General features: G+C 43.6%; 2 protein-coding genes and 1 long non-coding RNA gene across 3 annotated transcripts; all 3 read right to left on the bottom strand.

The window, feature by feature from the left end:
• Positions 1–1117: 1117 nt before the first annotated feature.
• Positions 1118–5305, bottom strand: LOC116078206 (C-C motif chemokine 9-like). The gene is made up of 4 exons (XM_031353239.1): positions 5172–5305; positions 2851–2913; positions 2299–2407; positions 1118–1946 (listed from the first exon to the last, which is right to left on the bottom strand). Exons 1-4 carry the CDS (start codon positions 5245–5247, stop codon positions 1835–1837), a joined length of 360 nt encoding a protein of 119 aa, XP_031209099.1. The 5' UTR covers positions 5248–5305; the 3' UTR covers positions 1118–1834.
• On the bottom strand, positions 3581–5027 carry LOC116078207. Its single transcript, XR_004113449.1, has 3 exons — positions 4867–5027; positions 4048–4661; positions 3581–3857 (listed from the first exon to the last, which is right to left on the bottom strand). It is a non-coding gene; the product is annotated as an uncharacterized LOC116078207 (long non-coding RNA).
• An 11156-nt stretch (positions 5306–16461) lies between the features above and the next one.
• LOC116078208 (C-C motif chemokine 6-like) lies at positions 16462–22289 on the bottom strand. Its single transcript, XM_031353240.1, has 4 exons — positions 22047–22289; positions 17811–17867; positions 17367–17475; positions 16462–17015 (listed from the first exon to the last, which is right to left on the bottom strand). Exons 1-4 carry the CDS (start codon positions 22120–22122, stop codon positions 16901–16903), a joined length of 357 nt encoding a protein of 118 aa, XP_031209100.1. The 5' UTR covers positions 22123–22289; the 3' UTR covers positions 16462–16900.
• Positions 22290–23046: the final 757 nt, after the last annotated feature.

The following is a 23046-nucleotide window of genomic DNA, read 5'->3' on the forward strand; positions in this document are numbered from 1 at the left end:
AGGAACGTATTTCAATATAATAAAGGAAATATGCAGCAAGCCTGTAGCCAACACCATGCTAACTGGAAGCATTTCTGCTAAAAATCATGAAAGAGACATGGATACTTTCTCTCTATATACTTCTATAGTACTTGAAGTTTTGGTTACAGCAGTAGGGCAAGAGAAGGAGACAAAATGGATTCAAACAGGAAAGGAAGAAGTAAAACTATATTCATTGGCAAATGATATCATTCTTTCTCTCTCTATAAAAGACCCCAGATACTACACTAGAAAACTCGTAGAGTTGATAACACCTTCAGCCAAGTGGTAGGACACAACCTGCACATACAAAAACCCTAATACTCTTCCTATAAGCAAATGGCAAACATGCCAAGGAAGAAATTGGGAGGAAAATCCCACTCTCAATACCCACAAAAAATATCTTGGAGTAAGCCTAATCATTAAAGCAAAAGGCCTATACAATGAAAACTTCAAAACATCAAACAAAGAAATTGAAGAAGACTCAGAAGATGGGAAGACCACCTATGCTCATGGCCTGGTTTAATATTTTGACAATGGCCAGCCTATCAAAAACAACCTACAGATTCATTGCAATCCCCAACAAAATTCCAATGCAATTCTTCACAGATTTTGAAAATAACAATCTTAAAATTCACATGGAAACACAAAAGATCTTAGGTAACCCAGACATCCCTGAACAATAGAGACACCGATGAAGGGATTATTGCTTACAGAGCCACGGAATAAAAATAGCATAAGACTGGTATAAAAACAAGATCAAATCGAGATCCTCGAATAGAATAGAGGATCTCATCAAACAGGGAGAACCCCCAAAGACTTGTAGATCAGTTTAATGCTTCCCTCTGCAGTGGGTAGAATACATCCTTGATATGAAGTCTACATTGGAGTAAGCTATGCTTTTGGAAATTTAAAAAAAAATTAAAATTTAAAAACCATGATGTCTTTTGTTTTGAAAAAAATATTCAAAGTTACATGACTGCCCTCTGTTTCTTTTCCACTGCAGATTCAAGAAGCATGAATGAGATGCTTTCTCCCCAACAGCCTAATTTCAACCTGTGGTCCTAGGAAACTGAAGAAAAGGAGGCTGACAGACCTGTGGCTGCATGGATGCACTTTATTAGTGGCTTACTGATGGAGGGGTGGTGGGAAGATCAGCTGGGTTCTCCCAAAGACAGGCATATTAATGGGCAAAGGCAGAATTGATTTCATCCTAGTTGAATGTACCCAGCTTTCCATAAATGACTATCAGAACCAAACACATTCCAAAGCCCCACAGACCACTCTCACAGTTTATCCACTTATAATCTGCTGGGAAACTAAGTAGAAGGACTTGAGTAATTCTGAGGCACTTGGGATGGTTACAGCTCAAGATGGTCAAGTCAAGCTGAATTTATAAAAAATACTGTAAATACTACTAATTAAAGGGCAGAACAGGGCATCAGTTCTCCCTGGAATTGAAATTACAGATGGTTTGAGCTGCCATCCAAGTGGGAATTGAACTCAGGTCCTCTGGAAGAGCAGCAGGTGCTCTTAACCACTGAGCCATCTCTCTAGCCCTTGCCCATTTATCTCAATCAAATATTATGTGTAGTAACTGAGATCAGCTTCAGGCCTTTCAGGCACCTCTGAGTTTTCAGATCACTGGGGTTGGCACAGACAAGTTTCCCCTCTGTGACAAAGCCAGATGTGCCACTTTAAAGTGGGACAGAAAAATAAATGTTTATATACCTATAAAAATAGAGCCTCTTAGGTGGTCTTTGGGGAAGACCAAAGAAGGTAGCTGGCAGTTCACACCATTCTCTTAAAGCAAATGTTATTGTTTGTAGGTCTGCGGTTGTGAGTTTTGCTCCAATCTTTGAATGCACCTTTGAACTCTCCGATCACTGGGGTTGGCACAGACCTGGTTCCCCCTCTGGCTGACAAAGCTGAAGCAAAAGGAGAAGAAAGATTACAAACAGAGCTCTCTAGTAAAGAGGGAAGGGGAGCCCCATCCTCTGAACCCTCTGATTTTCCACTCAGCAGTCTGTTCTCTCCAGGGGGTAGCTCAACACCATCATCCCCTCTCTGGGGTCCCCTCTAGACCTGTGAGATTCTCAAAGGACTCATGGAGGGACTCTGCCTGCTGTCTGTCTCCTTCTCTACACCCTGAAGTATCCCTCCCTCCCTCACCTGGTGAGATTCAAGGATGGCCTTTTCTGGAAGTCTATCCACCAGGTCATCTAAGATCCTGGAGGCTCCCCCTCCCCATAACACACAATGAGTGAGTTTGACACTTACATGATGCCCGGATTGATGCACCCACTACTGGTGGGAAAGTAATATATAAATCTTGAACACTGGATCCGTGAGGCATAGGAGAAACAGCAGTCTGAAGAGTCTTGGAAGCCTGCAAGAAGACGAGGGGCAACTCAAGAGCCACGTTGTTGCTCTCAAGAGTGCTGGGGAGGGTGGTGGTCCCATGCCGGGTGAGAAGGCCCTGGGACTCAGGGGAGGCTTCCCCTTACCCTGCACTCATTGTCATCTCTTTCCACACCCTTGAGTGGGCCTAAAATGGACCACAATTGGGCTGGGAGCATGTCCATAGAAGGAAAGCCAGGCACAGTCACCTATAGGCGACTTCTGCCCCACGTGGGCAGACTCGGTCATAGAGAAGGCACATCTGGAGGGAATAATAGTGGCCCATCCTGACCTTCCTGGAGATTTCTGGACAGCAACCTTAACTACCCTCATGACCTTGTTCTGTTTTGTCGTCAGGGAGGGTGATGCTCTAGTGTTGATCTGCAACCATCTGTTGTTGCTTCTCAGTACAAACTGTAATGAAATATTTACCCAAGTGAAACATTTGAAGTTCAGGTCCTTGCTCTGCCTTCAGGTCTTCTTTTGGCTCTGTTGCTGGAAGAAAAAGAGGGCAGAGGTTAGCCTCATTGTGTCAGCATCTCTACTCACCATCCCCACCCCTATTCTTGCCAAGGCTGAGACAGGCTCCGCTGAGGACTACCATCACACACTTTAAGTCTAGGGTCTGCTCTAGACCCATTTCTCCCCTTTGTTGACATGAGATTTCTCTGGGATCTTAAAGAACAGAACAAAACAAAACAAAAAACCAAAACTCTATTGACTCTGAAGCACAAACTCCTTTGGTGACAAAAAGTCCCGTGAAGTGAAATGAGGCTCCTAATAGTCCAAATTTATATAAATGCCTGATTAAATGTCACACTGAAGAAAACCATCAGGGATGTTTAGTGACATCCAGCAATGCATCACTTTTTAAAACTCCTTATATCACGTCTTCATAGTTGAATATGAATTATCTGTAGTAGGGTGTGTGGCCGTTTTTTAGCATGCTTGATGTGATGTGGGTGGCTTCCAAAGTAAATCTTAAATAGCATTGCCTATTCTTAAACACATGATTACTAACCTGCCTCTTAATTTTGCCCATTACTACTCATGTAGTCTTAAGTTATTGAAGGCTTCTCCTTTTCAGTTCTCTGGTTTGAAAAGTGAACATGGCAATAATATATACAAGGCTTGCTTGTTTTCTAACTTCTTCTTTTCCTATAAGAATGATGAATTTCCATTTGTCTGACCCCTCAGGGATGCCAGGGGAGGAATGAATCAACATCTATAAGGTTGAGCAACAGCTAGCTTTACTAACTAAATTTTGTTTACTGCATATTATGGTATTCTGACATACTTAAAATCCTGACCACAGGGAAGGTTAACTGCTTCTTAACAAAGTGTTCAAACTAACTCTCACTGAGCCCAGTGCCCAACCACTGTCTTCATTACTCTCAAACACCATACTCTCATACACCATTTCCCTTGCCCTAACTCTTCTTTTTTGTTGTTGTTGTTGTTTTTTTGGTTTTTTGGTTTTTTGTTTTTTTGAGACAGGGTTTCTCTGTTTAGCCCTGGCTGTCCTGGAACTCACTCTGTAGACCAGACTGGCCTCGAACTCAGAAATCCGCCTGCCTCTACCTCCCAAGGGCTGGGATTAAAGGCTTGTGCCACCACTACCTGGCTCACCCTAACTCTTCTTAAAGCTAGATCCTTAAAGACCATCCATATATACAAAGTCTGGTAGACTTCTTCAGTTTAGGAAGTCTCAACTGCGCCCTGCATTGTGCCCTGTTTCTTTTCCAGTATCTCCAATAAAGAATATGACACAAACTTCTCTATTTCATTACTTATGCCTCCTGACCCAACTCTAATATTCTCCTTGGCTCTGTGGAGCATGATGTATCTCTCCTCCTTAGAAAAGTCGAGAAATACATTCTTTTATTTCAGAGGACCTCTCTGTGTTGAGTTCTGGTCACTTCCATAAACTAAAATATCATAGCTTCAAATGAGACAGTGACCTTGCGTGAGTCATTGGCCTGACTGGTCCCAATGCCTTAAAAAATGATGGTTTTATACTAACTGGCATCTAATAACTCTAGTGTCACAGAGCTTTATATTTATTTCTACAAATTTATGCTTTAATTATAGTTGTTTTGATCTAACTAAAATGTTAGCTAGGATTGGCTAGGAGAAGGTATCAGTTAATTCTAGCTATGAAAAAGGAAAATAACTGCTTCTCCAAATGGAAGCCAGCCATGTGAGTACCAGGATCCAGACCAGACCCTTCCCAAAGCTGCAACCTTTTTTTTTTTTTTTTTAAAGATTTACTTATTATTATATGTAAGTACACTGTAGCTGTCTTCAGACACACCAAAAGAGGGTGTCAGGTCTCATTACAGGTGGTTGTGAACCACCTTGTGGTTGCTGGGATTTGAAGTCAGGACCTTCAGAAGAGCAGTCAGTGCTCTTAACCACTGAGCCATCTCTCCAGCCCCAAGCTGCAACCTTTTAATACAGTTCTTCATGTTGTGGTGACCCTCGACCATAAAGTTACTTCGTTGCTACTTTATAACTGTAATTTTGTTCCTGCTACGAATCATAATGTAAATATCTGTGTTTTCTGATGGTCTTAGGCAAGCCCTGTGAAGAGGTCATTACTCCCAAAAGGGTTGAGAACCACTGAGCCAGAGGCTATACTTAGAAGCAGGTCTGTACTAGGTGAACTCCGTTGCTCTGTCTGGGATGGGAATTATTAAATACTGCCCTTCTAGAGCTTCCCCCAAACTTTCAGTTACCACCATGGGACTCACCCCTCATGATCTGGGCCTGGATTCCAAGAGCAGCTGTAAGAAAGAGGAAGGAGAGGGCAGTATGAAAAGGCTTCATCCTCCTGGTGGGCAGACCCAGCTGGCCTTCAGACTGCTTGCTGTTCCTGGCCCTGTCTTGCTATTTATACATGGAAGAGGATCAGGAAGTCTCTGGGGTTACAGCTCATAATGCCCTTCTTTGACTACATAACACCCAACATGCTAGTTCTAAGAGAGGGAACCGTGTACAGTAGGAAGTGGAGGGCAAAGGTGACTTGGGGTTTTCCAAACTTCCAATCGATTCAGAGAGAGTAAGTATTTCCAGAAGGATTTCTCCTTCTATGAAATTCATTCACTCCTTTAGCACTGATTACACGGTGGGAGTGGGGAATCCTTCTAGACCGCGGCTGAGAGGTTCACTTGCAGGACACTGGCTTACGCCCACTTACAGTTGACCCACAGATGCAGATTATAAAAGTAAACTTACATGTCTTGCCAGAGATGTATAAAATTGCTGTCAACTCCCTCTTTAATTATTTTTCTTTAAGTTTTACAGATTTATTTTCTATTCATGTTTTGCCTGCATGTGTGTATGTCTGCCACATACATGCAGTGCTGTGAAGGTCAGAAGAGGGTGTTAAATTCCCTGGTACTAGAGTTACAGATGGTTGTGAGCCCTCGTGTGGGTGCTGAGAACCGAACCCAGCAAGTGCTCTTAACCACTGAGCCAACTCTCCAGCCCTTTAAGATATTTTTTTCCCTTTAGATATTTTTAATATACTTTAACTTCAGAGGGAAAAAAAATCTCTTTAGAAAGTCTATCAGAAGAAACATCTAAGGCTGGATGGGGTGGTGTTCACTTTTAATTCCAGCACTTGGGAGCCAGAAGCAGGTGTGTGTGTGTGTGTGTGTGTGTGTGTGTGTGTGTGTGTGTGTTAGTTTGAGGCCAGTATGGTCTACACACTGAGTTATCCAATCTCCATGTTTGTTGTTTATTTGTGGTTTTAGCCTGATGTGGTCAAATAGAATAGGAAGAGAAAGCTAAAGAGCCAGCTTGCTGGTTTAGAACACTTATTACTTTTACAGAGGACCCAGGTTCAACCTTCATGAGTTTCATTAGCCTGTTTCTATCATGGGAAGATCTCCTTTCTCCTTGAATTATAAGGAGCCCTTTGCTGGCAATACTGGTCTGGGTTGGAGGTTGATGGCTTTCAAAACTTGAGGAACACCATCTCAAGCTCTTCTGCTCTTCTGATGGACATGTGACTTAGTGGGTCTCCCTTGATGCTTTTTATACATTTTCTTTGTTTTGAATATTTAGTAGTATAGTTTTAATTATAATCTGGCAAGAGGAAGTTCTTTTGGGATCTTGTCTATTTGGTGTTCCAAATGACTTCTCTATCTGGTTAGATGTTTCTTTGCCTAATTTAGAATTTTTTTTTTGCTATGATTTCATTGGAAATATTTTCTGTGCATTTGGAAAGGAATTCTTCACTCTTTTACATCCGGGATTCTTAGATTTTATCTTCTCCCCATGTCCCAAATAGCCTAAAGTCCAACTCATCCCATTTCATTAATTCATCTTTATCCTTGACACCTTCGACTCTCTGTACCTTGTCTTCAAGCTCAGATATGCTGTCCTTCTCTGATTCTATGGCAAGGCTTTCTGCAGAATTTTTTTTAAAAAAAAGATTTATTTATTTATTTTATGTATATGAATACACTATAGCTTACAGATGGTTGTGAGCCTTCATGTGGTTGATGGGTATTGAATTTAGAACCTCTGCTTGCTTTGGTCAACCCCACTCACTCCAGTCAACCCTGATCTCTTAGTCCCTGCTCGCTCTGGCCCAAAGATTTATTTATTATTATAAATAAGTACACTGTAGCTGTCTTCAGATGCACCAGAAGAGGGTGTCAGGTCTCATTACGGGTGGTTGTGAGCCACCAGATTTGAACTCAGGATCTTCGGAAGAGCAGTCAGTGCTCTTACCCACTGAGTCATCTTGCCAGCCCTCTGCAGAACTTTTAATTTGACTTAATTATATTTTGGATCTCCAATAGTTTGTTATGGTCCCCTCCCCCAATGGTTCTATACCCTATTGACTTCCTCTTTCATATCATGTATCAAGCTCCTTATGGAGCTTATGTTCAGGTGTTTATGTTCTCTTGGGATGCTCCTTTCATGCATGGAGAAGGGAGAGGAGGCCCAGTCAAACTATAGACTCTTGTATTTCCTGTGGTTTATGCTGGTGTTGAGCCTGTGTTGGACAGGAGTCTGACATCCATCTGCAAGGTCTTCTCTTTTGCAGTTCCCATTCTTCACATGACAGAGGTTCTGCCGGCCTCATGCGTTTCCTTCTATGGTCTGGGCAGATTCTCTCATCCTCCTGAGGCTTGCCAGATTGTAACGCTGGGGTGGGTGCTTTAAGCTTTATCTGGAGGGTGATTCCCCAAGTGTGTTGGGAATGTGGGAGGAAACCACAGCAATGAGTTGGTTTAAGCAGAGGACCTATTTCCATACTTTTAAGACCTCTTGAGTATGAATCACCCTGCTGGGGGAATGCCACCGTGGGTGTTGTATTGGTTAGTTTAACTGGCAATTTGATATAACCTAGAATCACTGGGGAAGAGAGTCTTGATGAGGAATTATCTAGATAAGGTTGGTCTGTGGGCATGTGTAGGGGAGATTGTCTTGATCATTAATTAAAGTGGGAAGACCCATCTGGAAAGTGATGGCACCATTACAGACGCTGGGCCCTGCACTGTGTAAGAGTAGAGTAAGCTAGCTGAGTAAGGAATGAACCTGCTTTTGTTTCTCTGTTCTTGACTGCAGATGTGCAAACTCCTGCCAGTGACTTCCCTTCTGTGATTGACTGTGACTTGGGTTGTAAGCTAAAATACATCAGTTCCTCCCATGCTGCTTTTTTGTCAGTATATAGGTATCTTGCACACACTTGGAACTTTGGAGTTCGTGGGCCCCATGGCAATGAACAACAGCTGGCTCTAGGATTTGATCCATCTGCCTGCTTTAGGCTCAAAACCACCGAATCCAGGATTGTTTCCATTTGAGGGACCTGTTTCTGGTCACCAAGGGCAGGATTCTCAGCCTGAGCTGACCTCCTGGGACTTGAACCTTTAGCTTGTCCATATTCATTCCTCCAGCTCTCCACTGACCTGGTCCTCTGGTCAGTCAACGAGGTCTGCAAGGTAGAGAGTGGGAATGGAGGGGCAAGAGACTCAAAGGATGGGGACAAGACAGTCTGTCTGATCAAGTCTTGTTTATTGAAAGGCAACTATGGGTATATATAAGCGCAAGTTAGGGAGTGCAGCTGGAGACACTTAATCACAAGTCCAGAAAAACAGAGTGTGTCCAGCTGTGGTGGGCTGCTTGCAAAAACATGCTAAGAAAACAAGTCTCTCATCAGGGTGGAGAAGTACCACCTGTAAGTAAATAGCCAGAGATGGAGGCAGACATGATAGCTGCTTTCTGTTAGGAGTAGGATCCCAACACTCCACAACTCAATTTCCCTCACCTAGAGACTGTGGTCTTATATTCGGCATGGGTACCCCACTTGCGAAGAATCAGGAAGGAGGCCGCTGCAATAGTACAAGGTTAATTTTTTAATTAAAACTAGTATACTAGGGTCACTCTGTATTCGGGACCAGAGCAACCCCCGAGGAAACAAAGCTCTAAGTTTTTATACCATTTCAGAACAGAGTTTTACAGCTTACAATGTGGGTTAGTTACAGTTTACAACATGGGCTAGTTACAGTTTACAACATGGGCTGGTTACACTTTATCTTCTTCATTGTTCTTTAGTTCCTATTGACTTTTCTCCTCCAGGTGAGGATAAGATATCTGTGGCGGGCAGGAGGGGTGAGGGAAATCCTCCCTCCAGGGGATGCCTCCTGGAAACAAGCATTCCTTGGAGATGGGTGTTTGCTCTGTAAACTCCTCTAGAACCCTTTGTCTTAAGGATAAGTGGACCTCCTTGCTTTCTGGTATTTTTATGAGGTATTTCCGTTTTGCTCAATTTCTACAGTGGCAAGCCAAATTATGGCTCCCTAACTGATAGAAGTTCTCTTGTCTCAGGCCCCCAGCATAGCTCAGTTTCGAATAATAGACTTTATCTCAAGATGGCACTTGGGTGCTGCCCTCCTACTCATGGATGTAAACAAATGATATTTCTTTCCACCACTGACCCAAGCGATGAGGAATTACTGTCTCAGCAAACCTATACCTGGATTTGAGCATTCTGAGAGGAGCAGGCTTGCCCAGTGGCTGGATGCTGTTTGCCTCCTTAGATTGCATTCATCAGTTAATTCTCAGCATGGGGTGTTTTCTTTTCTGCCCCTCCCCCACCAGGTTGTGGATCCAAGCCCTGCTTCCTCCCTCAGAGGGTCAGACTCAGTTGCACACCAAGCTGGAACAGGTAGGGTCAGCAGGATCCCAGCCCAACTGGGAGTGCTGGGAGGGGCATGGGAGGATGGTCTCCAAGGATTTTAGTGTTATAGCTCTCTTTAGACAGTACTCAAGGAAACAACTCTCTCAGATGATCTTCAGTGAAACAGCTGTGCACATACACTTTATTCAGAGTGGACCAGGGCTATTTATGAATCTTGGAGAGTGGGAAGGAGATTTCAGAGTAGATGCAAAACATTGGCTGGAACTTAAAGAATTGGGAGTGCTTCATTTGCATGGAGCGGCATTCCAGGAATCCTAGATACTTGCCTGGCAGGTTCTCCAGGGGATAGGTTGGGAAGGAAATTGAACTTGTTGGTTTGTCAAGGACTATGTTCCCTTCTTCAGGTAAAGGTCTGGGGTTAGGCGCCCCACATAAGGTCAGAGGAAGAGGAAGCCCTGATGGGAAGCCCTCCCTTTTGCACCAAGCTCAGAGGAACTTTCTGGACATGGTAGACTGTGACCTTAAATAGCAGGATTTCTCAATGTCTCCCTGTTTTATTTATAATGGAGAGGTGTTATGGTAGTCCTCAGCCTCTGTGTTGGGAACAGTTTGGTACTGAACCAGAACTCTATTGGCAGTGCTTTTTGCAATGCTACTTATCTGCCATTTTAAAAATTGGGCGACGCAGGTTGCCAGGAGGAACAGGGTTCCCATGGCCAGTACAGGGCCAAGGCGGAGAAGAAGCCAAGTCACAAGGTGTGAGCCAGGCTGACTCCATGACAGTCTTCAAATTGGCAGTCCAGGAGACTAGGCTTAAATTTCTGTTTCCAAGAACTGGGCATGTCTAGACAAGTCCAGGCTTCAGAAGCTGCCCTGCCACCTGGCCTGAGGCAAGGGCAATGGGTCAACAGCAGTTTCCAGACTTCCCCAGAAATGGTTCCCTAGAATGTCCCTAGAGATAGAGCCAACAATAGAGATCACCTACCCCCTCTCCCCCTTTTGCCCCCCCCAGAATTTTCCTAATATGCTTTAAAGTGAGTGTGAAAGGCTGGAGAATCTTAGAATTTAAAATGAGGGCATTTAATACAAATGTATGGTATATAACCTTTACCTAAAAGGACATGGAGGGCCACTGTAGCCAGCCAGAAATATAAAATAGCCAGTTCCAGGAACTCAGAGCCTCAGGGCTCTGGTTCCCCATACCTGCCCCTCCTGAATGATCCACAATGAGGGCGGAACTAAGAATGAAGGTCTAGTGGTTTATGAGACTCTCCACCCTGTCAACCAGTAGATGAAGATTACATTCCTAGAATGAATGTGTTCCCCTCCCTAACTGAATACCTTGGGGTCGGGTCCCTCTGAAAGTTTCCACTGTTTATGTTCTGTTTCCTTGGTAACCCTCTCTCCGCCCCCAGCTTCTGGATTTTCTCTTAAATACCCCACACTTTGTGTTCGACATCGAACTCTGGCCAGCATGGTCACGAGATCGACCCCGGGGTCGAACTCCTCTGACTGGCAAGGTCATGAGATTGACCCCGGTATCGGTATCCCCAATAAACCTCATGTGATTGCAGCAAATTCGGTCTCTCCTGAGTCATTGGGTGGTTGCGTCATCCCGAGACTTGAGTAAGGATCTCCCCAGGTCTGGGGGTCTTTCAAGTGCAAGCTCACTTGGGCGTCTTCATCTTGGAATGGGAGACCCCAGTGTGCTGTGAGAGACCTAAGTGGAGGCCCAGAAATATAAGCTTAAGCAAAGAACCAGGTCCCAGGGTGAAACATATCCAGCCAGCTGCAGCTGCTGGGAGTCACCTGTCCTGCTGCTTTCTTTTCTGCATTCAGGAGATACTGTTTCCTAGCAACCCTCCCACCCAAATGACTCTTGGGAGTCACGTAGCACTGTTCCAGGAAATACCACAAATTGCTCATGACCAGATGTTCTCCAGATGGCCAGGCCAGAGCTGTTGGTGGCCTTTGGCACCTAAAACAAATAATCATCTTAAAAGTCAACTTTCCCATAAACCTCTTACCCAATCATGTAATGCCAAGGCTGAACTTGCCTGCTTGTGTTTTTTTCCTTTAAAAACTTTGGCTCCCTAGACCTGAGTATGCTCTCCTATCCTGTTGCATCAGGAAGGTTTGTGGCCCGAGATGGAGCCTGAATAAAGACTCTTATGTGCTTGTATATCTTTGTGGTCTCTTTGGAGTTTTTGCAATCTGGGCACAACAGCTGGACTTCTACAGAATAAAACACCCTTTGCTCTTCCATACTATTTGAGTCTGGGGTATCATTCTTTGGTAAATCATGGACCCTTACAGAGGGTTTGAGTACCATGGGGTTAGGGTGTCAGGTGCATAGGGTGCTCAGAAATCTGAATGGAGATCTTTGAGAATTTGTATGTTTTGATCAACCAGCACAGGTTTGTTAACATAGAAACAGCATTCCTCCCCCAACCTAATGCAAGTCCCTTCCTGTTTAACAGTTATCAAATCCAGAGTCCTGCAGTTTTGGAGAGCAACCCGCTCTAGGGAGTTTATCTATTATTAGAGGGACTGTCCATAGTGGAAGCTTGTCCTGAAAGTCACTGGTCAGATGATGATTGGACGAGGGCTGCTCCAGTTGCTTCTGTGGAACCCAGCAAGACAGTGAAACTCAGTCTGATGAGCATGGGGATGAAGAACTCTCTATTTTCTTTCAGTCTCCTCCCAGCTGTAAGGTGAGTTCTTTAGGCTTATAGAGATAAACCTGGGGAAAACTCCTTACAGGGGTGCAGGAGCCTTGAAAGGGGGATTTAATGCAGGAATCAGTAGCACATATTGGCTTGGTGATGTAGAACCTTCGAGGCAAAGTGGGAGGGGGAGGTCAAAGAGGGATGTTTTGTAACTTCTGTGTGGGTAAGGACCCATGGGGGTTCACAAAGCTAGATGTTAATGGGAACAGCTGCCCATAGGGTCCAGGAGAAGGAAGCACAGAAGACACATTGAAGGGAGTTGGGTTGGGTGGTTAGGGGAAGGAGATTAGCTGTATACTTAATGTACTGTAGCCAGGAAAGGGTAGTTTGAACCTCCTTCCCAGTTTGATTTTCCTTTGAAGAATGCTAACATTGGTAAATATTGACTTGGAGGCAGGGGCAAGCTGGTAGGGGATGTGTAGGTCAGCTATGGGGCACTTAGCAAATCCATCACACACAATTATATTGTGTTACAACATCACTGTATAATGATGTTAAAGTCTTAAGAAAAATCTCATATATCTTATGGTGCAATGTGTAGAAAAAAGTAAATATGAGATAAGATACCCCAGAAAATCACCATTTGACATAAGAAGTGGATGACAAGGGAGGGGCAAGAGAAATACATTACTTATTATTATTACTATTATAATTATTATTATTACATTTTTATCAGTGAGATTTTAGAAATCTGCTCATTTAGGTTAGTTTCTTCCACTCTTAGAAAATGTCCTAGTGTTCTATGTAAGGATAAATAACTTCCATTAAGACACAAAGCTTATCAAATTTGAAGTATTATTATGGCTTCCTTTTTAAAATCTGCATTTCATGATATTAAGCCATATAATGTATTCTCAGCAAGAACACTGTTTTGTTTTTTTTTTTGATGCATTAATATCATGCCACCGAATCTCCCTGAGGTGAGTGTATAATGACCCACAAAAGTTGTCTTAAACACTTGACCCTTTAAGAATGCACGCTTGGAAACAAACGCAGTCACATACATCAGTAGAGGGTAGAGCTTACACACAATTCCCATTAGCTATTGTTCATCCCAGGGATTGCTTAAGTAGCTGAGAAAGGAAATACCATATTAATTATGTTTCTGGGATCGGCAGTAATAGCTTGTCTGGGAAAAATAAATTGTCTTAAGTAGATGGCCTTATTTTTATTAATTAGAGAGTAAATTATAGTTGTTGATGTAGTCCATTTGACTTCTGATGAAAAGGTCAGCTCAGGAACTTTGGGAAGTTCATGGAACATTTGCCCCTCCAGAAGGGAGAGGCTAATTAACATTCCTCAGACCACAGGGTGGGAAACAACCTGCGGGTGGGGGACAAATTCCGCAGCACAGACCGTTGCCCACCTTCAGACAAGGGAAATCCTTGCCATCTCATTCCCTGAAGACCAATCAGTTTAAAAAGTCACACTGTTCTGCCAATCACATTATGCTTAATGGCTGCTGTCCTAAAAACTGTATAAAAGCTCACTGAACAAGTTGTGCGGGGGTCACTTGTTCGGGTCTGGGACAACTCCAGTGCACTGGAACAATAAATTCTTCTTGATTTTTGCATCAATCCAGGCTCCATGTGGTTGTTCACTCAGGGGTCCCTGGTAAGCTAAGGCTCAACAGGGTTTTAGAGTGAGAGGTGACTCTTAGATGATTCTCTGAAGTTTAAAAGAATTTTTAAAGGAAATAGACACATGTCTTTGTGTCATAGTAGAGGCCTGGAGAACAATTTTGGGTTAAAAGCATGAACAGTCTTCTAGTTATTTCTGTCATTAGGGAAAAAAAACAAGCATTTAAACAAAATTCAGATAAAGAAGCAGAAGAATTCTAAGTTTTCGGCAAGCTGTATTGTCCCAAGCTATGCCTTTTCAAGCTGTAGCAGCAAAACTTTGCCCATCATTTCTGCAGTTTAGGTCTCCCAGGTCTGCGCTGGCTTTCATAAGCTGTCCTCCCAGAGGGTTCAACTTAGCAACAGGCAGAGCTAGTGGGTCCTTTCTGCTTAGATGCCTGGCCTGAGGGAGGTGCCTGCTTCACAGCCCCCAGCTGCCTGCTCTGGCTGCCAATGCAGTCTCTCTGGTTGTACATTGTCCCCTGGCTGTGTGCCACCATAGCCTACCAGGAGGTACCAGGATGTTTTTGACTCTAGAAAATAGGAAGGGAGAGGGAGGATAGGCATTGGTGCCTGGTGGTAGTGGGGGCAGGGGGAGGCGGGGCTGGGAGTCAGAGGGACCTGTGAGCCAGAGGGACCGGTGACTCTGTCTCAAGTCCAAAGCAAGTGGAGTGCTTGGTGGTAGCACCTTGCAGGCTGGGCTATGGAAAAAAACTGTTTAAAATGGGGATCTGACTTTGTGAGGATCCAGCCCAGGTGAGGTGGTCATCAACTGAGAATGTCCAGGGCTCTAAACTCCTGGTGGGGTTCACAAGTAGAGGAGAAGGTGGAGCCAGCTGAGGGACCAACACACACTCTCTTCTCTCTTGCCTGGAGAGAGGAGGCCAGGGGGTTATGTGGCTCTTCTTCCATTTCCTTGGTGGGTTCTTGGAGAAAGTAGCTATGAGGATCAAAGGAAAGAGAAGCAGGGGGCCTTATCTCCACTTTGGCAGAGGGACGGGAGTGGGGAAAGCCATGAGTTGGTATGGTGATTCACCTATGGTTATAAAGGCATCCTTCAGGGTGTTGCCTTGATGGGCCAGAGGAAAAGGAGTGGGGGAGGCCGCCATTTGGCATCCACCACTTCTTCAGAGTTCAGGGTTGCTGAGCAGAAGGGGGGAAAGTAGACCCCATGGGGTTGAGAGCCCACATGAGTTTTTGGTGAGGTGTTTGTTTTAATAGGGAACCTTAATAGGGCCTGTGTTTTTTCAATCTGAGGGGGTGATTTTTATATGATAAAGTGTACTCCATGATAGAAAAGAAAAGAAATGCCTTGTCCAATGGGAATGTTCCTGCAGCATTTTGGGCTCCACAGAGGTCCAAAAAAATGTAAAGCCTTCCCAAAGATTTTAAGAGTTCCCACTGGCCACCCTAAATGGTATTTACTGGCTGCTGTTACTTTTTAAAAAAGTTTTTGTTTCAAGAAGAAATTAGATAGAGGGTCTTTGCCAACTCTTGTATGGGCTGTTGAGTTTCACACAGAGGGTTAGGGACGTTATACCAACATCAGAGAATGCTCTGGCCAGAAGGTGTCAAATGTCCTTTTAATGTATCTGGATCCACATAATGGCTCCCACTGAGAACAAAGTAGAAAAGAGATAAGTTGCCTGTCCTCAGAGTATGGAGGTTTAAGCCTTTGGGCTGATGGCAAAGGGTAGGAGGATGGTGCTCAGAGCCTGTGGGGCGCTAATGCTCAAACGGGAAGATCCTGTTGAATCCATGTGGGCACCAGCTATGGTTGGGCTCCAGCGGTGGGTGGTTCTACATTCTGCTTATTCCCTCAGGATGTCCAGGCACTGGCTGTACAGTGGTCTGGAAGGATGAAGAGGAATCCAAAAGGGGTGGGGTTTGCAGGATCCTGGACCTGATGGGAGTACGTGGTGGGGTGAATGGGGGAGAAGGCCTTCTCTCTGAGGATTTTAGTGTCATAGCTCTTTGAGACTACACTCAATGAAACAGCTCTCTTAGAGGATCTTCAGTGAAACAGCTTGTGCACATACACTTTATTTGGGGTGAACCAGGGCTTTACATGAACCTTGGAATGTAGGAAGGAGTTTTCAGGTAAATTACTGGATGAAGTTTAAAGTACTGGGAATGCCTCATTTGCATGGAGAGGCATTCCAGGAATCCCAGATACTTGCTGGGCAGGTTCTTATGGGAAGGAGGAAGTTGAACTTGTAGATTTGCCAACAACTACCTGAACTTCCTCAGGCAAAGGGTGTGAGGGTCAGGTTCCCCAGAGAAAGTCAGGCAGAGAAGACACCCTGTTGGAAAAGGGATTCCTCCATTTTGCACCAAGCTCTGAGGAGTAAATTGTGTTCTTAATTTTTAAAAATTATATCATGATGTCTTTTTGTTTAGAATATTCAAAGCTATATGATCCCATTCTCCCTCCTATATTCAAGGCGAGTGAGTGAGATAATTTCACCCTAATAGCCCAATTTCAGAGTGGCCCCATAGTTCTATGCATCTTAAGAAAGAGACAGACAGACCTGTGGCTACATGGAGTGGACTTTATTGGACACACTTACTGCTCTATGGTGGCAGGAAGAACAGCTAGGTCCCCACAAAGTTGGACATATGTATGGCCTAGGGCAAAATTGATTTCATCTCAGCTGGATATACCCGGCTTAAGCTTGTATCAGAACCAAACACATTCCAAAGCCCCAAAGACTAATAGTTTGTCCATTTGTAATCTGCTAAGAAACTTGAAGAAAACCCAACAGTTACTCAAAGACAATCATGATGGTAGCAACTCAAGATGGCTCTAATTGTGTCAGGCTGAGTCCACAGGAATACTGTTGACTACATGTGCCGCTTTAAACCTGAACAGAAGAATAAATGCTTTAAGTATCTATAAAAACAAATGCTTAGGGTCTTCTAGGTGATCACTGGGGAGGACAGAAGAAAGCAGATGGCAACACATGCCTTCCTTCTCAAGCAATCTGCCCATTCCCAGATCTTGAGCCTTGCTTGAGGGTGTGTAGGCACCTCTGAACTCTCTGATCACGGGGGTTGGCACAGATCTGTCTCCCCTTCTTGCTGACAAAGCTGAAACAAAAGGAGAAGAAGGATTACAAACAGAGCTCTCTAGTAAAGAGGGAAGTGGAGCCCCATCCTCTGAACCCTCTGATTTTCCACTCAGCAGTCTGTTCTCTCCAGGGGGTAGCTCAACACCATCATCCCCTCTCTGGGGTCCTCTCTAGACCTGTGAGATTCTCAAAGGACTCATGGAGGGACTCTGCCTGCTGTCTGTCTCCTTCTTTACACCCTGAAGTATCCCTCCCTCCCTCACCTGGTGAGATCCAAGGATGGCCTTTTCTGGAAGTCTATCCACCAGGTCATCTAAGATCCTGGAGGCTCCCCCTCCCCATAACACACAATGAGTGAGTTTATACTTACATGATGCCCGGATTGATGCACCCACCACTGGTGGGAAAGTAATATATAAATCTTGAACACTGGATCTGTGAGGCATAGGAGAAACAGCAGTCTGAAGAGTCTTGGAAGCCTGCAAGAAGACGAGGGGCAACTCAAGAGCCAGGTTGTTGCTCTCAAGAGTGCTGTAGTGAGGAGGGGGCAGTCATTGAAGGGTGGGAAGTGTCTCATGGAAACTGAGAAGGGTCAGAACTCAAGGCATGCTTCTGCTCTTAGCAGGTAGACTCAGGGTACCCAGGTATATGCAGAGAAGGCATCACTGGGGTGAGTCTCCTTAGCACATCCCACTCTTTCCAGAGATGCTCAGTACCTTCAGGGCCCTTCCGTCTTGTTCTGCCATGGGGAAAGGTGAAGCTATAATGCCATATCCACCCAGCCCTTTTAAACATGTCATATCTGATCATTTACCTTGATTAACTATTGGAGGGTTATAGATGTTATAGTGATGCTCTTCTTTTACCATGTCTGGAAGAAACAGAAAAGGTGGGGAAATAAATTCACAGTTGCTACATTATATTCGCCCCACCACTCACCACATATTCCAACCCCAGGTTTTGGTGAACAAAGCAAGATCTTAACAGCCCAGGGTGGCCTTTAACTCTCAATTCTACAGCACCAAACTTGGAGCGTTAAGAATACTGTGTGTACCACCATGCCTGACTCCCCTTCTCCCATCTGAACAGCAGACTTTGTTGTTGGATCTCTGTTAACCCATCTGGATCAAAGTTCTGCTCCAGGCCAGTAGGTCTTATTACTATGAGATTTTTTCCCACTCTGGGACGCTTTGAAAATGTAATTCTGTAGATTCTAAAGTACTAAAAATGAGCTGCAAACCTAACATAGGTAAGTTAACTGAAAGTGTAGTTTGTGATAGGCCAGTTGTGTCTACACATCTGCCATCTTTGGGACTCTAGTAACAAATTTTGTAGCAACCCATTTGGTGGTATGATGTCCTTCCTAGTGTAGTGAAGTTTTTTTTGTTTTGTTTTTTGTTTTTTCTTTTTTTGTTTAAATTAGATATTTTCTTTATTTACATGTCATATGATTTTTCCTTTCCCAGTTTCCCCTCAAAAAAAAAAAAAAAAACAAACCCAAAACCAAAAAACAACAAGAACAAACCCCTGTTGCCTCCCCCCTCCCCATGCTTGCCACTCTACCCTCTCCCACTTACTGGCCCTGACATTCTCCTACACTTAGGCACAGAACCTTCACAGGGCCAAGGGCCTCTCCTCCCATTGATGACCAACTTTGCAATCCTCTACTATACACATGCTGCCAGAGCAATCAGTTCTACCATGTGTACTCCTTGGTTGGTGGATGAGTCCCTGGGAGCTCTGAGGGTACTAGTTAGTTCATATTGTTGTTCATCCTAAGGGGCTGCAAACCCTTCAGCTCCTTTGGTCCTTTCTCTAACTCCTTCATTGGGGACCCTGTACTCAGTTCAATGGATGGCTGTGAGCCTCTACTTCTGTATTAGTCAGATACTGTCAGAACCTCTCAGGAGATAGCTATATCAGGCTGGATTGCCCTTCCTTCAGTCTCTGCTCCATAGTTAGTCTCTGCAACTCCTTCTATGGGTATTTTGTTCCCCCTTTTAAGAAGGAATGAAATGTCCACATTTTGGTCTTCCTTCTTGAGTTTCTTGTGGTTTGTGGGTTGTTCTTTGTGTATTCTGAACTTCTGGGCTAATAACCACTTATCAGAGAGTGCATACCATGCATGCCCTTTTATGATTGGGTTACTTCACTCAGGATGATATTCTCCAGATCTATCCATTTCCCTAAGAATTTCATAAATTCGTTGTTTTTAATAGCTGAGAAGTACTCCATTGTATAGCTGTACCACAATTTCTGTATCCATTCCTCTGTTGAGGAACATCTGGGTTGTTTCCAGTTTCTGGCTATTATAAATAAGGCTGCTATGAACATGGTGGAGCATGTGTCCTTATTACATGTTGGAGCATCTTCTGGGTATATGCCCAAGAGTGGTGTTTTTTCTTTTTTAACTATGTTTGTCCCATTAATATGAAGATATTGTTGTAGGGATGTTACTTTGCTGCTATGTTTCCTAGATTGTATCTGGCATAAGAGACAGGCTCAAACTTGTGTGTGTGTGTGTGTGTGTGCAAGTAGAAATCAGAAGACAGTTTAATTTTGTGGAAGTAGTTCTCTTCTTCTACCTTTACATAGGTTTTGGGGATCTAACTCAGGTGGCTAAGCTTGCAAAGCAGAAATCTTTACCACTGAACCATCTTGCCGGTCTCCTTTAAGTAATTTTTAAGTGTCCAGTTTAATATTATCAAGTATATTCCAACTACGGTGTAACTCATCCAGTCATAACCTCTCTAGCCTGCAAAACTGAAATCCAGAGCCCATTAAATAGTCCCTTTCCTCCTCCTCCCCTGTCAGCTTAGTGAGCACTGTTTTACTCCCTGGGTTTGATTTGATTTGATTTTTTGAGACAAGGCATTACTGTGTTGCTCAAACTGACCTCAAACTTGTGATCCCCACTTTAGCTTCTCGGCAGCTGGAGTTTCTGTAGTGCATCTCCATGTCTCTTTTGTCTTTCTAAGTTGACTCCTTTAAGAGGCACATGTGAATGGAACCAGGCAGTACCTGCCCTTCCTGATTGGCATGTTCCCCTGGTAGTACCAGTTCCTCAATGTTCTTCCTTTTGGTTGCACACACCAGAATGTCTTCCCTCTCAACGGTGAGTAATACTCCACTGTAGAAGTGTGCAGGTCACATTTTACTCACACAGTCATCTACTGATGGATATGTAGTGTCTTTTCCTTTTGTGTGGTGCAAATGATAATAATTGCATTAAAATCTTTACATGTATCTATTTTGAATTTTCGGGGCCAATACTCAGAAGTGAAATTGGTGTGTGTCATGTTAACTTATCAAAACTCTACTTGTGCATTGCAAAATTCACATAGCGCTAAAGATTCTGGATGAAGTATTATAAATCTGCTTTGTGATAATTAGGCAAATGCAATTCAAACAACCTTCCCTCCTTTTTTCTCCCTCTTTCCTTCTCTCTTTCTCCCCTTCCCTCTCTTTTACTTCTCCCCTCCCTCCTTCTTTCCTCTTTCCTTTTCCCCTCCCCCATTTCCCTTTTTTCTAACTTGTAGTTAGGTTATCACAGATGAACAGATAGCTTTAAAAATTGATTTTTAGTGGCTGGAGAGATGGCTCAATAATTAAAGCACTTTTGCTTTTACAGACCACCAGAGTTCAGCTCTCAGCATCCATGTCAGGTGGCTTATACTGCCTGTAGCTCCAGCTCCCAGGAATCCAACACCTTCTTCTGTCCTCCAAAGGCATCTATCTGCACACAGGTGTGCATGCACACACTCAGACATGTGCATGCATAAAAACAAAATAAGTCTAACTAAAATATTGGCATTGACTTCTTATACCAAAGCATAAATTAATGATTTTGGCAGTAAGGATTAAATTATCAACTTATCTAGCAATTGTTTTTCATTGCTCTTAGCTGATTTCTTTTATAGAGTTGGTTTACTGTCTTTGGACATCCACATCCACATCCACATCCACAGAACCAAGCAAGGAAACGTTTCATGAAATATAACTGGAACACTAGAGACTTTTTGCCATGGTTCCCTGGACAACAATATAGTGAATATTCACTGACATTTAAGTTGTTTTAAGCCTTATAAATATCTAGGGATTTTTAATGCACAGATGAAGATGTGTGTGAGTTATAGCCATGAAATCTGTGGATTTTGAAATCCACATGGGTCTAGGGTCCCAGGACACCAAGAGAAGATATAATTAATATGGCTTACATTAAGGAGGCATGTAGATACATTGTAACATGCTTCATGTGTTCTAGGTAGAGCTTGCAAAACCCAGAAAAGATCCCAAATGACCATATCTTTCTATTCTCCATTTCAGGTTGGCCCCTACCCTAATTCCACCACTCACTAGCCTTCATCTTGAGGCTATGACTTCTGATTCAGTTTTCTCATTTATAAAATGACAGCAATCTCAGTAATAGAGGAAAATATACAAAATCACTGATGGCTTACTGTTTTCTTGTAAACCCCCCTCCAAAAAAAAACCAGCCCAACTTCCCAGTGTTTAATATGACACCTACCCCACAGGGCTGTTCAGAGGAATCAGTATGTTAACAACCATGAGATAAACAGAAGAGTAGCTGTCCAGCACATAAGAAGCACTAGCTAATGCATTTATCAAATAAAAGTGTAGCACAGTCTTGGGTTGAATTGATTACCTGCCTGTCCCACTTCTTCAAAATGAGGGCTTTGTAGAGGTGGTATCCGACACTTCAACCATCATGCCTCCTACAAGACTGCTACTCTCCCACATACAGATTTACTCCTGAGTTAACGCCTAGTCCTGGGTCAGCTAAAGACATTTATCAAGCATAATTATTTCCCCAAATGGGAGCCAGCTTCTGGGCCAAGTTTCCTCTAGGGCCTAAAGGCTACAGCCAGAGGCAGGTCTATAACCTGATGCTGTTTCTAAGGGAATTCCCTTGCTGTGTCAAGGATAAAGTATTTCCAGGAGGGCAGTGGTTTCCTTCTCTACCTCCCCTCCAGTTCTGAAGTTCTCACAGATTTGCCCCCTGGGTTTGAGAGGGCTCAAGTGAACTCACCTTTTAGGAGTCCAGCCTGGGACCCAAGGACAGCCACAAGGATAAAGAATGGAATGGCAGTCTTGGAGTTTCTCATCCCTCTGGAGGATAGGCCCAGCTGGTCTGAGGATTTCTGCTCACTCCTTCCTGACTCTTTGACCTGCCCTGGTATTTATAGGCTAGGAGGTTCAGGAAGTGTCAGGGTAGAATTCAGAATGCTGTTCCTGGCTACATAACACACAACAGGCTAGTTCTAAAAGAGGGAACAAGATTGAAAATGCAACAGGAAGTGGAGGGCCAAGAATGCAACAGGAAGTGAGGGCAAAGGTCATGGTGGGCAATGAAAAAAACAGGGACCATGAAGGGGGAGTTAGAGAGAAAGAAGCCCCCCCACTCAGAGGTCTTCTTGATGCTTAAGGCCTGCATTGGACTACATAGCTAGTAAGTGGTGTAATTAGGGTAGGAGTTTGCCTGAAGGAGGGTATGAAAAGACATAGTTATTTGCAATATTTTCTTTTTTTTTTGCAAGCTACACCCAGAACATGTGAAGCCTGTTATAAGCTGAGAGTCAAGAATTCCAGCATAATTAACAAAGTTGCCTATAGAGACAACATTCCTTATATACAAAGATATTTTAAAAAGAATGTTAATACAGCAATGGATTATGCTGCTTATATACTTATTAAGTAGCAATGAACTATGTTCAGTAATATTTGATATTTAGGTATGGCCTAATTCCCTTCACAGATGTGAACGTGTAATTTTCTGAGAATCTTACAAATAAGACTATGCACTTTGTTATAGTGAAAACGTACCTCAACTTCCTTGTGGGATCCTCATGACCAAGGGCGATACCATATGAGCTGCAATCCTCCTTAACGAACCTCAAGAACCACCCTCTGATCTCATCTCATAGAGAGAGAGAGAGGGAGAGAGAGAGAGAAAGAGAGAGAGGGAGAGAGAAAGAGGAGAGAGAAGGGAGAGAGAGAGACAGAGAGAGAGAGAGAGGAGAGAGAGAGAG

The sequence above is a fragment of the Mastomys coucha genome, unplaced genomic scaffold (genome assembly GCF_008632895.1).
Source record: "Mastomys coucha isolate ucsf_1 unplaced genomic scaffold, UCSF_Mcou_1 pScaffold5, whole genome shotgun sequence".
Taxonomy (NCBI): domain Eukaryota; kingdom Metazoa; phylum Chordata; class Mammalia; order Rodentia; family Muridae; genus Mastomys; species Mastomys coucha.

Coding starts and splice junctions, on each gene's coding strand:
- LOC116078206 (XM_031353239.1), bottom strand. CDS start 5,247: ATGAAGCCTTTTCATACTGCCCTCTCCTTCCTCTTTCTTACAGCTGCT. Junction 2,914..5,171: donor CCAGGCCCAGATCATGAGGG/GTGAGTCCCATG, acceptor TTTTTCTTCCAG/CAACAGAGCCAAAAGAAGAC. Junction 1,947..2,298: donor TGCATCAATCCGGGCATCAT/GTAAGTGTCAAA, acceptor CTTTTGCTTCAG/CTTTGTCAGCCAGAGGGGGA.
- LOC116078208 (XM_031353240.1), bottom strand. CDS start 22,122: ATGAGAAACTCCAAGACTGCCATTCCATTCTTTATCCTTGTGGCTGTC. Junction 17,476..17,810: donor CCCTCCAATAGTTAATCAAG/GTAAATGATCAG, acceptor GTCTTCTTGCAG/GCTTCCAAGACTCTTCAGAC. Junction 17,016..17,366: donor TGCATCAATCCGGGCATCAT/GTAAGTATAAAC, acceptor CTTTTGTTTCAG/CTTTGTCAGCAAGAAGGGGA.